Raw genomic sequence first — 16,010 nt, forward strand, 5'->3', positions numbered from 1 at the left:
AATATGGAAGAATCTCTTTACTATAGGTTTTATATTCTACCCAGAGGCAAGGATAGAGCCGGGTTTGAGCTTGGATTTATCTACGCATGAATTTGAAGGCATGCATCCCGCTCGGAAGCATGAGTAATATTTTTCTGAATTATTTATCCCCAACAGTTTGCCCTTATCTTTTGATTTTGTGGGCGAAGTGGGAAAATAACATGTGCACTTTGGTCGACCGGAGTCATTCTATCTCAGCAGGCTTATTGTGAGTAGGACATCGCTTGTTTTAGTGTTGGTGTCGCGGGTCAATCCGCCCCAATCTACCCTACCCCGCCGCGGGTCGAATCATTTTTTGATTCAAAAATTTGACCGCATAACCCGCAAACAAAAACTTTTATACCCACACTCGCCATGCCAAAACCTGCATGTAATCCGCCAAATCTGCGGGTAATATTAATTATATTAAAAATAATTATTTTAATTATATAATAATTATAATATAAACTTGTTATAGATTATCGCTTTCAGCTTTCCTGATATTGGTGATCAAAGCCTCCATGCACATGATAAAAAGGTATTGGGAGAGTAGGTCCCCCGGACATAGTCCTTTGAGGATTTATATGACCTTTAGCCATTTAATAAGACTTTGTATTGCACTCTGTAATGCATTCCATCATCTACTGAGCATCAAACCCCATTTATGTAACTAAAGCCTGTACAAAAGGTCATTTCATTCTATCATAAGCTTTGCTCATGTCTGTTCTGATCGCCATTAATTTGTTTTCTCATGATTTGTTGTCCTTAATCCACGAAACATTTCTTGTGCTATCAAAATATTATCTGAGATTAGATGTCTTGAGACAAAAGCCTACTAAGTTTCAGATAGTAGATGCGGTCGACAGTTTCTCAGCCGCTGGCATAAAACCTTTGAAATAATCTTGTATCCTAGATTATAGAGACTTATTGGTTTTAGTTCTGTCAACTTGTATTTTTCGTTTTAGGAATCAAGCAGATGTTCATAAGAATTAACCTTGTGTTCAATTTCCATGTCCATAAGAATGTGTTCACTAACTCAATTACATCCGCCTTAATTATATTCCAAGCATGCTGGAAAAAAGCGGTGTCATTCCATCTGATCTTGATGCTTTTTTATGGATGTATCATAAACAAGGTTTGTCGAACCTCCTCTTATGTAGCTAGTGCTATTAATCAGGAATCCATCTTATTAGTTATGGTACTCGGAATTTCTTGTAAAAAATATTTAAAATCCAAAGGACAAGTAGATGTAAATATTTCATCCAAATAGTCCACTTTCACTTTCTCATAACCCATCTCATCTGTTATCCATTGCCCATATTTGTTGTGGAACCTTATAATCGGATTTCGAGATTGCCTTTGTTTTGTGAAGGCAAGGTAGAATTTTGTATTTGAATCCCCTGCAGAATACCACATGTTTGCGCTCTTTTGTTGCCAATAATCATTCTCATCTTTGCATGCCTCTTGTAATTTCCTGAAAACATCTAATATTTCTTCCTGATTTATGTTTCTCAGTTTGGACTTCTTCCAGTGCTTCTTGCAGTTCATTTATCATTTCTTTCTCGTAAAGAGGATTATTTATCCTCCATATGGCTATTTCATGTCTACAGTTACACATTTTGATATTACGACACATTTTACGCATCTAAACTATCATGTATAATCATCAATGTCCACATGTATAAATTCGAATTTGATATCGCACTATGAACAAACATATAATATTATTATATAAAAATATTAATCAAAAAGGTATTTCGCGCTTTCAAAGCGCGGATCAAAAAAAAGTAAATTTTTAAAATTTATTTTCTTTGTTTTTCATTTTACATCAAAGTTATAAAAAGATAATTTTAACAAGTTGAAGTTATGACATGTATTAAAAACATACAATAAGATTAAAGTTAATAAATACTGAAATACCTAATAAAACATTGAAATTAACTTTAAAATTTAAAAATAATAATTTAAATAAAATTGTATTATACATATCGATCACCAATCGGTTCAAACGGTTAATTATGTGTTTTTACCAATATTTACAGGTTTTATGAAGTATTTATATAATGAGTATTTCTTAAAATTTAAACAAGATTACATATCAAATCATCAGATTTACCGGTTGGACAGCTGATATGGGTCGGGTTTAAAAGTGTTGATTTAAATACAATTTTTTTAAATATACAAAGAATTTCAGATTAACAAAACATTTATAGCGTTGTTAATAAAATTTTCATCACAAAATATCTCGCGTTTTAAAAGCGCGGATCAAAATCTAGTAAAATAATAAAACACCATACTATAATTTAATGCGCGACATATATGTTAGAGCTAAATATTTATCTTAGTATAATAAATAATTAGCATGTTATACAATCATTAAACATATAGAATCATTGCCACATACTTCATTTTAGCCCAAATTTTGTTGGTAACAAAACTCACTAGTTACTCACTCATCTGCAAAAATTAATTTAGAACAAACATCGTTTTAGAGATGTCTTTGCTAGCAATTTCATCGCATTATATAATTACTAAAAAATAGACGAAAAGACTAGCTTTATTGAAATGTAGGATAAAATATTCCTCAGGAAATCACACAAATAGACACATATTACAAGAAATGAAAAACACTTAGGAAAACCAATCGAATAGGTCAAAGAAGAAGAAAAAAACGAAATGAAAAGAACATGCACTCTCGTTTGAAGCTTTGGGACAGCAAGAGATTCAAAAGGTTCTTGAAACCATTTTTAAGAAAACAAGAATCGTTCAATTCAAATTTTCAAAAAACATTTGTTTGCAGATCTTCTAGTTCAGGGTCCACGACGTTCTCTCCGTTTTCAGCTTCGCCAGGAAATATTGGTGTTTCGAGCTCCGGAGGAGTCTGCAGATATCGAAACAAACTCAGAACACATATTGGTTTTCTTCTTTCGCAAGTCAAAGAGAAACTATTTCTTCTAACCCAAGTAAAGATCAGAAAGCTGTGAAGTTACCGTGCATCGAATCAGAGCCCAATTAATGCCTTTGAAGAAAGAGTGGTTCTTGACTTCGTTTGCTCCTTCAAGACAGCCTAGTCTCTTCTTCGGATCTCGTTGTAACAGCCTAAAAATCAGCTGTTTCACTTGAAGACTTGCCTGTAAACCCATGATAGCCAAAATTAGTTGTATATCTTATTAACATGAGATTAATTGATATATAAATAGTGAATGATCAATTACAGGAATACTAGCTGGGAACTTCAGATCTTTCTGAAGAACATTAGCGAAAGTCTTCTGTCTGGTTTTTCCTCTAAAAGGAGTGTATCCGTATAACATTTCGTACATAAGGATACCAAGAGCCCACCAGTCTACTGCACTTGTATGGCCCGCCCCAGTTATAATTTCCTGTCAATATAATACACTAATTCCCGGTTAATACAGAGAGGGAAAATACCTTAACCGGTATTATTAAGCTTGTATACACACTAACCGGAGCAATATACTCTTCAGTGCCAACAAATGAGTTTGATGCACGCATAGGTTCAGCCATGAAGACTGGACTTTGTTGACTCTTCTTCTTCTTCTTTTCATCTATACTCGGAATCAACAGCTAAGAGATACATCGATCACGATTAATTACGACACGAGCAAACTTTCCAGCAAGAATTTTATAAGGGAAGAATGTTAGAGCAAGAATTTTATAAGGGAAGAATGTTAGAGCAAACCTGAGGTCTGCAAGATGTCAAGCAAGACAGATCGAAATCTGTTAGGGAGATATCTCCATTTCCATGGATTAATACGTTTTCTGGCTTTAAATCCCGATAAATAATTCCTGAAATCAAAGAAAATTACATATGTCAACAATACTTGCATCCCAAGTTTCTATGAAATTGAAAGTGGATGTTGAATGACTTGCCTTGGCAGTGAAGATACTCTAGTGCAACGACCACTTGAGCAGCATAGAATCTACAAACAAATTTCATGTTCTCTATTATTTCATGATTTAACTGGAAAAGGATGGAGATTTTGTCTATGTAGGAAAACTTGTACCTTACGGCATCTTCCTTGAGAACCTTCCTAGGTTGTCGATCAAGGAGCATGAAGAGTTCTCCTCCTGGATAGTAATCCGTTATAAGACATATATGCGTCTTTGTCTGCAGATTAAACATGATACATCAGTGACCTCATGAGACTTATGAACACGCATATAAAAATATGCAAACAGATTTTTCTACCTGAAATGAAGCGTAGAGTGCTGGGAGAAAAGGATGGTCAAGTAAATCTAGGATCTCCCTCTCAGCTCTAGCTCTATGCACCTGCCAATTTTTTCATCAATTGCTACCTTTATGGCAGAAGCATGAAAAAAAAGATTGTTGCGCAAGGTACTGTAGTTACTTTGTTACGGTTAAGCATGACGGTCTTGTCCATTGCTTTCATTGCAAACAACTGGTCTGTTCCATTAAGTTCCACTAAATGGACACTGATGAAACAACAAAGGTACGTTTGTAAGTTTGATGACAAAAATGTTTTTTTTTGTAAACTGTTTCATTAATTAATAGATTCAAAGAGAGTTTCAAACCTTCCTGTGTCACCGGAACCCAAAGGTTTTACCGGTCTGAAATGCTTCAGACCAATTTGTTCTCCACTCTCCAGTACCTTTTGGATAGCTTTCCATGAAGGTGAATCTTTCCTGTGAGGCTTTGAATGAACAATCTTTGAGTGGTTTGCCCATAAATCCTCTGGCGTCTTCAATAAAACAACAAAACAATCAATCAGAAATATCCTTTAAAACCTGATCTAAAACTATCAGATGAAGATACTCAATCAATCACTTACCATGTTGGCATCAGGAAGTTCTCGTACAGCCTCATCTATATTTACAGCTGTTTTCTTCACCTGAAGAGCTCAGATTTCAGGAAAAAAAGGGTTAAGCTCTCATGTTTCGACCTTACGATTACAATTGAAAATAGAGATTTAAAGGCAGTAGGGTTTGGACCAGCTCTTCGCCCTCTTTCACTGCAACTTCTTCAATGACATTGCGAACTGGCTCAACGTGCTTGCTCCCGTCTAGTTGCACTCCGATAAAGTATTGTACTTCTCCCTGTCCATAAGATATCAAACAATACGTATTTTTAGTTTAAAATTCATAGACTAAAACTCTGACATGTAAAATGTAATGTTGAAATAAACTTGAAGGTGACGCTGAGCCGCGGCAAGGGTTTTTTTGTATGCCGTATGCCACTTTTTTTTATAACTTTTACTAAATTCTTTTGCAATGTCTATTACAGACATTTTTTTGTAAAATTAAAGTTTCATTAAAAAATTTACTCAAAAATACTACTTACAATTTTATGCTAACTTGTAAAAATATAATATATCAAAAATTATCTTTGATATATTATTTACTAATATTTTCAATCACAAAAGTTATTTTACAGTTTTAAAATAAATAGTATTATATAACAAAAATTCTAAAGATTTTAATAATGAATTCAGTTCAAAAAGAATATGCTTTTATCATAATGTTTATAACATATAAAAATAACATATTCAGAAGAAGTAAAATAATAAAATAGACATCTTTGTAAATGTAGACATATGTAGTTAATCAGTTTTACAATCAAATTGTGATTGTAGAAAAAAAAACTTAAAATATTAGTTGTAATTCTGATTTTAAATAAAAACTTAACAAACAGTTTTCCAGAGACCATACAAAATAAAAGTTCTGTAAATGTGCTTTATAGATAAATTTTGAATAAAATGATGCTCTAAGCCAATGCTTTCAATTTTCTTTAACAAGCACGGCTTTGTGGTGATGTGTTAGGCAAGATACGTATGTATGTAAATCATTGTACCTTCTGATCACGCATAGGTTGCAGGTGGAAAATGTTCCAGAACTTCTTCCCTGAAACAAAGAAAAGCAATGCATAATTTTCAAGACTCTTTACATTATTGATTCACAGATTGATCTAAGGTAATCGAAAAGTTGAGTACCGCTCTTGGTGTAGTTAATGAGCTGAACCGTCACTTCGGTTTGGTTATCAATAGCCGCTCGAATCTTCTTTACCGTTGTTGGATCAGTCTCTGGACCTTGCAGAAACCTGAAAAAAAAGATATCTATAATAAAAACATGCTCTTTTCTAAAAAAAAAAAAAAAAAAAAAAAAAAAAAAAAAAATGCTCTTTTCTCGATTGTTAATGTAGACATGCTCATAATAAAAACCTTAAAAAAAAGATATCTATAATAAAAAGAAAAATTAGTTCATGTTAATGTAGTACCTGCAGTTTCTGCCAAGAATTTCTTCACGGCTATATTCCGTGAGCTCCAGGAAACTATCAGACGCAAAAATCTGGAAACAGAGGACCAAGCAAATGAAACTCTTTCAGAACATGAAGTGAAAGAGAGAGTGTTTTGTTTAGTCATGGAAAGAGAGAGTATTTTTTTTGCTCTCTTTATCTAATGCTCTTACAATGGGATTGTCGGGGAGCCTAGGATCGGTGATGACGAAGTTCTTCTCGATACGTTCGAGTGTGGTTGCGAGATCCATACCCTTTCTCATCTCTTTTTGTCTCACTTTATCATCAACACTCTCTGGTCTCTCGTCTCTGTCACTAATCTCGTCATCTTCTTCACCATACTCTATAAATCCATCTTCAAGAGACTCGTCTTGAGACTGACCCTTCTTCTTCAACCTAATAGCAGAGTTCGATTAACTTTTAATATAAAGAAACATAGGGACTAAATTGATCTTTATAAAAGTTATGGGTCAAAAGTGATATGGTGAGAATTACCCCATGAAAGAAAGACGAGAAGTTTTTGCCGGTTTCTTCTCGGGATTTTCGCTGATTCGCTGCATCGAGTTTCTTCTGCCGCCCCCGGAGTTTCGCCGTCCTGATGGAACGACGTTCTCAGACATTCGCCGGCCAGGTTTTGCAGGAAGCTCATCGCTCTCCGACTTTCTCTTGAAGGGATGGCTATGGGTTGATTCGCTTAAAGCTCGAGGTCTCTTCACCGCCTCCACCAGCTCTGTTACTGAGTTAGTCGCCATATCTTTTTGGCGGGCTGTCACAAAACAAATTTTAGATATATTTTACATTCTGTTGTTAAAACAAAAAAGATTTATTTTACTAAAATATTTCAAAAAGATTTACAAAAAAAATCAAATTTTAAACCAAAAATATAAGGGATCTCAAAATATAATCCTTTTTTCGTTGACCAAATCGTTCAAAGTACGTGATTTGCTAACCGTCAAAATAACTGTTAAAACATCAATGAGAAATGTTTACATCTTTAAAGTCTAACATAAATCCATTTTGCGCGACCTAAGCACTCAGAATCTTTAATTTCTTTTTTTTTTATCTCCATCAAATCCTTAAACTAATTAAAAAAAAGTACGTAGCATTTGCCCCACTTAACGCTTTTTATTACGGCGGCATAGTGCAGAAGGGTCGAGTTCTAGAGTGAAATCGGCTAAATTTTTTGAAGGATTTATGACTTTGGTGGGGAAAACTACTATATTTATAGAGTAATCATATTTTAATGATCTATTAACAATTGATTAATTCTATGTTTGAAATGGTCTAATCAATAAAAACTAGGGATTTTGTGTTTGACTGAAACAAAAATGATGTATTTGTGAATTAGGAGTTTTCTTTGATTTGAAAGTTGGAGATAGAAACATTAACAAATGAAAATAAAGAGTAGATACCATCATATCGAATCAGAGATTCAGGAAGCCCATTGGGTCTCAAAGTCTTTTCTTTGGCTCCTTCAGTGTGTTTGCTCACCTCCACTTGCATTCTGGTCCAAATAGAAACAAACAGAAAATACTTTTGTATCTTATTTTTCCTCCAGATATAAAATACCCTAGATTTTGATACGCGCTTAAAAGCGTATTTTTTTTTATTATAGCTAAATTTTGACATGAATTAGTATTTTGTGATTATTGTACATTATTATGTTAAAAAATTATATTGTATCGAAAAAGAAATTTTGTTTGAAATTATATAATTTATGAATTAGTTTATTTGAGATTATGTATGTACATTTTTATATAATTCTCTCTTTTAAACCTAAACTTTTACTCGAATCCAAAAATAAACTCAATCGGATCCGGGTCGAGGGAAATGTACATATTGGGTATTTTTGGACCTGTAGATCTCGGTTCAGACGGATCCAACCCAAAATCTGGCCGAGTACCCAAAGTACATAAATGTTTTGTGTATATTAGGCATATTTAGGTATTTTGGATATGTTTTTAGTATTACGGATATTCTTTTTGGGTAAGTTTTCAGTTATACTTTCAGATTTTAGGTAAAATTTCAAAATTTTAAAAATATATTTCGGGTATTCAGATAATGGTTTACGCATTGTCGGTTCTTGTGTTATATTTCAGGAAGCATTTCAGATCTTTTTCGAGTATTTAAATATTTTTTGGGGTTTTCGGTTATTTTTCAAGTATGAGATCATTTTCAGATTTTCAGTACTTCAAATGTTTTTCAGATCTTAATATCTGAACCAACATGACATGCTACGTACCTAAATATTACATGTATTTTACATGTGGTTGAATTATGATTCTGAACCGACCTGAACATGAAAAGAACCGACCTAAACCCAAATTAAAAAAAAATTCAAATATCTATTTGGGTCCAAATGTTTATGACCCAAAAAACCCGGATAAAAAGGAGCCGATCTGAATATCTGAATATCCAGATCTACTCTCTCATTATATTTTGTGTGTATTTCATAAGAGTTTATTTGTTAAATTGATATAGTTTAAGATTTATTTGGTAGATTTTTTTAGCTTATGTAGTAGAACATATTTAGAGGTTTTTAATAGTTTTAAAATTTGTTAATAATTTTTTTTATAATAATTTTTATAAAAATTAAGTTAGCTAATTTTTTTATATATAATCTTATTTTAACATATGATTTGCAAAACTATTTTATTAACTTTGATTTTTAAATATTTGAAACTATATAATGTAAAATAACATAGTACATATATGTTTTTTTTTGTAAACCATAGTACAATATGTTTAGTGATACAGTATATACTAACTCATTTAATAATTAATATATAAATATTGTAGATCCTGAGCATAAAATATAGTGTATAATATTATTGATTACAACCACTACGATGAAATATAAAATTAATTTATAGAAAAAGTGTATCATACAATATAAAGAGTAACAATAACTAAAAATTTAGAATAAGATTTTGAACCATGTTTTTAACTGGATCATTGTATTATTATACGCCCATCATGGAAAGATTATATAGATATATATATATATATATATATATATATATATTGTATTAAATTAAATATGTAGTTCATTTTAATCAAGAAGTATAGACAATAAACAGTAAAATAGCATATATGAACAGGCTCCATACATGATACATGGGAATGCACAAGAGTGGCCGAGTTACCATAATTTAATTCCCTCTGACTTCGTTAACAAACTAAATACTTTTATCCGAGATCCGGATTCGATCCGAGATTCGATCCGGATTCGATTTGAGATTCGATCCGGATCCGATCCGAAAATCTGGATATCCGGACGAGCCGAATCCGGATCCGGATAGTAAAATGTTGGATCCGTCAAAACCGGATCCGGATCCGGATATCTTAATTTTTAAGTCCGGATATCCGGATCCGTAAGTTCTATTAATAAATATTTCAAAAATAATAATATCTATATATAAAAATTAATTTTATTTAATCTATTTTAATTTTTATAATAGTATATATAAATTTTATGTGAATTTCGTAATATTATGCATAGAAATAATTAAATATATTATATATATTTTTATTTTAAAATTATTGTTAATATTTTATGTATATTAATATTATTTTTTATTTATTTTAAGGATCCAAATCCGGACCGGATATTACAATTTTTAGAAGGATATCCGACACCCGGATATTCGAGAACCCGGATCCAGATAAGGATAGTAAAATTATGGATCCGCCGGATAAGAATCCGGATCCAGATACCTTTAAATTGCCCGGATATCCGATCCATCTCAGACCGAATATTAATTAATACTATCGCGCGTATTGTCTGAAGAAGGAATAAAAATTGGGTAAATATATGGTATTGATTTTATTTTTTTTGACAAACATGGTATTGAGTATCGTATTGTTATAAATATATAAGGTAAGACTAATAAAAGTTAAGTCTAATAAAATGATACAACAATCTTTTATAGGTAGATGTTTTAAGAATTCTTCTTTTTAATAGATATTATAGTATAGATATTATTCTCTTAATCCGTTGTCAAACAAAATAATTTTATCCTAAAACATTACTATTCTATCTGTTATTAATTTCGTTCGAAAGTAATCTGTCTTGTACATTTCAATTCGCGAGAGAACATTATATAAAAACTAACGACAAAAAAATATAAAAACTAAAAGGGATAAAATTGGCCGTCGGATCGAAGAGATCAGATAAGCCAATGACAACTGTTAGAATTATTGCGGAGAAAGCAACGCAATTACAGGTCCACAGACTCAACTCAAGTCCCATCAAAAGGATGGAATTTAGAAAAACGAATAAATAAAGGACTTAAACGAGTAAAAGCAAAAAGTGTATTAAAGGACTAACCCAATAAATTTGAGGACTTTGCCACTCTCGTCTTTAATCGGCGCAATTGTGAGAAGATTCCAAAATGAGGTCCCATCTTTCTTGTAATTCAATAAACGCCCACAATAATTATTTCCTGCAGCTAATGACTCTCTTATCTTCGCTAACTCATCAGCATCTGTCCCTGATCCTTGTAAAAATCGACTACAATAAAAAAACCCCAAAAAGTACGATCTTCATAATTTTATTTTATTTTCTTAAATTAAAAAAATAAATTACTAACATTGACAAAGATGCACCACAAAAAAAAGATATAAGTTTCTTGATATTTTCTAAAAGTAACACAAAATTACGTTTATACAAGGTGTTGATGAAATCATTTTAAGATATTGTTCTACTTTTAGCAAACATCCATAAACCTAAAATATGTTATATATATTTTTGTTAGAATCTTTGTGGTTATTTTAAAACAAAAAGATAAAATATTTAAGAATTGTATCAATTATAAATATTTTTACCAGTTTCTGCCGACGACCTCTTTCGAAGTGTAACCGGTCATGTTGAAGAAACCGGCACTAGCATACATAATCGGGTAATCAGGTTTGGTAGCATCTGAAACAACAAACGTTTGTTGAAACGTCGACAAGGCATCTTTCAGATCTTCCGAGACCCTCGGGATCCCACCTCTCCCGCCGGCGACATCTCCATCTGACATTTCACCGGAGCTCCGGCAAGAATTGCTCGAGTTTCGCTGCGAAGTCTTTTTCCCGTTCGGATCATTCTCTGCCCCACCTGAGTTCCTCACGCTTACTCCCTGTGGCTTTCCCGTCTTAGTATCAGTCTTCAGAACAAGTCCCCACTCCGCCGCTCTCTGCTCCGCTGCCACTGCCGCAACCTGTGGTTTCTCGGTGGTTATCGTCTTCTTGGAGATTTTCTCCGGTGATGGATCCTTCAGAGCCATCCATGAGGTTGTGACGGCGATTTCTTCAGACCGAACCGGAATAGAGGGAGCTGGTTCAGACAGAGGTTGGATTTGGGGTTGGGGGCTGTCACGTGGATCGCTCCAGTTTTGCCACGTTGGTGGTTCTGGACGGAAAACGGGGTTATCAGGTCTGGTCGGGAAAGTTGATGGGTTGAATACTTCGAGAGAGCCACGAGTGTCTCTAGGGAGAGTCCGAGAAGACGGTTTGATCGATGGTTTCTCTGCTGGTTCCATCTCTTAGCTCTCTGCCAAGGAAACAAAACTGTGTCCAAAATTAAGTTGTATGTATATAAATAGTTAGATTCTTTTTTTTTGAACCACGTAAATAAATAGTTAGATTCATAGACATAGACACCGCACGTATGTATATAAATCGGCAAATAAAAATGTTGATGTATATCTACATATATATTTATTAAACTTTTTAGTAGCTCTTTTTGTCAGAAATATATAGTAGAATATTTTATCTGTTTGCTAAAAATAGACACGCTACTATGTTCTCTTCGTAGTAGATCCTTTGTTTGATTTCCAAAAGTGAAACCTTATACACATACATATGTGACGATAAGTAAATGCTATAAGAAATGATGGTATACATAAGTGTGTTGATAATAATGATGGTTAAGAACCAAAGTGATAGATTTTGAAAATGAAATCTCTTTAATTTAGTCTCGTAGTCAAGCTAATCGTTTTTCTTAAAATTAAAACATTTTCTTTTAGTGATAAATAGGCTTTTAATATACTTATTAACTAAATTGCGATAAATATGTAAATTAAAAGATATTACATAGACTTACCACCCCCACAGGTAAAACGTATAATATTATACCTAATTTTCCAGGATGCTGACCGTTAAAATTTATCAATCACTCATGATGTTTAAATCTATAAAACTGTTACCATGGATGACAAGAATCTCGTCTCTTTGGTGTCTTCTTTTGGGAAAGAATAGACTACACATATCCAACATGATAATGAATACATATATATATATATATATATTTATATATGTATATGCATGCATGCAGGTATATGTTGATATCAAATTTTTTTTGGAAGAGTTATATATGGTTTGTGGACCACAAAAAACTGATATATGAACTGGAAATATGGCAATGTTGAGAGTGACAATTCCTTCTGAAGCGGGGGCTAAAATTGAGAAAACGATACAAAGTTTGTAAAGTTCCAAGACTTTTTGAGTTTTCAGTACCACGCAACACATGCATTTTCTAGGGATGTTCTAGTCATTTCGTTATATGAAAATGGACAGTGTCATAAGCTGAGCTAATTTCTCGGCTTGTCTGGTGACCTGAGTTCCATAGCTATTCGATCAATCATTTCTTATTTGAAAGCTTTTAACTAAATTCTGTTGACAAAATTCATTATTTAAATATTAAATATAAGTGAAATTATCAAAATTCAGCATTTTGTACAACTACGACGGTGTAATTTTTTTCCTTTCTGGTTAAATAACTTTTTTTCTTATATTTTCATTTTAATATGGTTTTTATTGCTATAAATTTTATAAAATTATAGCATGTCGCACTATCTTTTTCACAGTCACTATCGACGCCTTGTTTGTATGATAAAAATGATTTTTATTTAAAGATGAAAAGAGTAAATTTTTGATTGGTAACTCCGTAACTGTAATATTTACATAAGTATTAATATTCTAACCTTGACTTTTAGGGTTAGATAACTATAACAGTTCAGTAAAATACACAATTGCGATGTGATTTTTTTTTTGAAACTTAATTGCCATGCAAATTTTTTTTTTTTTGACAACAATAACTAAACTATGATAAGAAATCTACCGGTTCGGAAAACCAAACCGGTGGAGTAGAATCAACATCTGAAGGAGAATTCCGAGCACCTCATGGCAAGCTTGCCATGTGAATTTCACAGAAAAAAACTGACATTCAAACAAAAAAGTGACATCCTTAAATCGGTTTTTATTCCGTGTAAGGATGCATTACTAAATAAACTAGTCTACAACCAAACTGACAACATAACCAAGTAGCTTGGCCTAGTGGTAAAGGGCTCACAGCTGTGAGTACCACCCTAGGTTCGATTCTCCATGGTCACCCAGAACGTCTTGAATGGTAAGAAAACGCAGATTTTGCGGGTCTCGTAGTGATTAGTCCTTGGGCCTAGAAAGCCTTTGGTATCACACTTGCGTTTATAAAAAAAAAAGACCAAACTGACAACATAAAATGAGATATGCTTCGGTGATTATATTACTACCCATTTTAACCAAACGCACAAAATGTGACAAGAACCCTAAAGGTCAACGTACAGATCGAACCAGATGTACAAAACAAATAAAACATCAAGAAATATTCATTTGAAAGTTTTAAATGTTCTCTAAGAATGTTTAACTTTTTTTTTCTTTTTGTAGAGGACTATGTAGGAAGGCAAGTGAAACAGCAGGATAGCAAAGGGGAAACTACCTGGCAAGTTAACTTCTGTAGGAAGAAACAGATTATCTTCCGAATTTCTTTCACTATCTCTCGTCGTGACACACCAGAACAACTGAAAGTAGAGTTCGGAATGAAAACTTAACTTGGCTGAGGGTTTTTAAAACAAGAGAAAGTTTTGATAAGAAAAGGTTCAAGAAAGATAAAAAAATATTTAGGGTTTATGATTGAATTAGTCTTTTTCTAGCTCCATCACTGGATTATTTGATATTCCCATGCCTCTAATGTTTCTGATTCCACATGGCTTTATTTTTCATTTTTAACCCTTAAAGGTTGTATACATAAACAAAACTACTATCTCAAACTCGTTAGTCTTGATAATTAGATAAACATGAGGATCCTTAATAATAAATTTATATGGTGGTCATAAATGACACGAATGGTTGTGACTTAACATTAGAATATTTTGGATTAATTTCAGTATAACCTTAAGACAAACCCTACTATATTAGAGAAGCACAGAAAAACTTGCTTGTTGTAACTTGAAAAGCAGAAATAAATAAATAAAATTCCCAAGGACACATGACACAACTCACAAGTGTGTGCGAGTGATGGTTTGTTCCTTTAAAAGTTTCTGATTTGTGTCAGTGACTATAGGTGTGAGTGAGTTGTCATTTGGAAACGCCAAACTATACCCGGCAAATGCAGAAACGAGATATATTACTAACAAATGGATTTTTAAACGTAGTGAAGCTTTCTTTTTACTATTTGTAATGGTAAAAATATGTACTTGTACAGTTAGGTCATTTGATATCTTAACATGTTGCGTTAGACCAAGAGTCAGAGAAGCAATGTGTACTTTGTTCGACGGCGCAACTAATACAGACTGATCATCCCAATGGATCACGACCAAACTTGATTAAAAATATCGGACCGGTTTACTATAGATTCAAATATTTTGTCGGAATCATTGTGGACAAAATTACTGGAGGATATAACACACATAGAAGAATTGTAACACTTCATACACAAGTAGGGACCATAACCCATGTGAAGATTGATCAAAGAGAAAAAAGATCTTAACGAGTTATTATCTTATATTCTTATCCATCATGTGGCAATTGTGGGTTTGAGTGTGGGTGGGGGCAGAAAATGTCACATCAATTTCGCATATGGGCGCTTAATTTCTCCCATTTTCTAAACTGACCCCTCTTTCTGTGATAGATAAGTTAAGATCCTGGAGAGAAAATAAGATGATCGATGGGTTAATAATTGTGCAAGCAAATGTCTACATTTACCATAATCCACGTTTCTTGATCTTAATTCTCAGTTACGATGATTTAATTAATAGATATACTAATTTATATGTTGATGTAACTTTTTTAAATAAAATTTAAGTTAAGATAAACCAATATTACATATTCTTGTAATTTATTAAAAGCATGTTTAATCTGAATTCGGCACATACGAGATGAATGCACAAAATCGATGCTAAGTTATTAAAAATATGTTTACTCATTGATTAAATTTGATTATAAATAGAAGATGAAATAGTAAATATATCATGAACTTGACAAGAACGTTAAAGCTATGTAAACCATTATTCTTGTGCTGACTTTTGTGTGATTGTGAATAATTATGCTATGATATAGGTCGTTTTCTTATAAAGTCAGACTCCATTCTTTTTTGGGAGAATTTGTTGTATATACATAAAAGAACATAAAATAAAGAATATAGCCATACTACACTAATCACTATTTGATGGGACAATTTGACACATTTTTGACTTTATTCTCCTTGGAAGCTTGTATCACGTATATCTAACATAATAAACGTATTATACCGTACTATGTATATTAAGTAAATAGTATAGAAAAAGTATAGAAAAATTATGCAAAAATAACGTGCATTTAAGGAGGGGGAGGAGCAGCAGAAGAGAAGAAGAGGAGGTGGAGGAAGAAGGAAGGATGAGAAGTAAGAGCAAGGAGAGGAAAGAGGAGGAAGAAGAAGAAG

At 32.8% G+C, this 16,010-nt stretch overlaps 1 protein-coding gene across 1 annotated transcript; it reads right to left on the reverse strand.

The window, feature by feature from the left end:
* Window positions 1–2,557: 2,557 nt before the first annotated feature.
* LOC106334924 (phototropin-1) lies at window positions 2,558–11,814 on the reverse strand. The gene is made up of 20 exons (XM_013773318.1): window positions 11,117–11,814; window positions 10,620–10,802; window positions 7,702–7,793; window positions 6,785–7,055; window positions 6,463–6,685; window positions 6,272–6,342; window positions 5,988–6,094; window positions 5,849–5,898; window positions 4,990–5,094; window positions 4,830–4,889; window positions 4,573–4,739; window positions 4,389–4,473; window positions 4,229–4,309; window positions 4,044–4,147; window positions 3,910–3,959; window positions 3,719–3,825; window positions 3,484–3,603; window positions 3,234–3,398; window positions 3,009–3,149; window positions 2,558–2,899 (listed from the first exon to the last, which is right to left on the reverse strand). The coding sequence occupies exons 1-20, from the start codon at window positions 11,812–11,814 to the stop codon at window positions 2,798–2,800; spliced, it is 2,982 nt and encodes a 993-aa protein (XP_013628772.1). The 3' UTR covers window positions 2,558–2,797.
* Window positions 11,815–16,010: the final 4,196 nt, after the last annotated feature.

Source organism: Brassica oleracea, chromosome C3 (assembly GCF_000695525.1).
Source record: "Brassica oleracea var. oleracea cultivar TO1000 chromosome C3, BOL, whole genome shotgun sequence".
Classification (NCBI taxonomy): Eukaryota; Viridiplantae; Streptophyta; class Magnoliopsida; order Brassicales; family Brassicaceae; genus Brassica; species Brassica oleracea.

Coding starts and splice junctions, on each gene's coding strand:
- LOC106334924 (XM_013773318.1), bottom strand. CDS start 11,814: ATGGAACCAGCAGAGAAACCATCGATCAAACCGTCTTCTCGGACTCTC. Junction 6,686..6,784: donor TCTCGTCTTTCTTTCATGGG/GTAATTCTCACC, acceptor CTCTGCTATTAG/GTTGAAGAAGAAGGGTCAGT. Junction 3,826..3,909: donor AGAGTATCTTCACTGCCAAG/GCAAGTCATTCA, acceptor CTTTGATTTCAG/GAATTATTTATCGGGATTTA.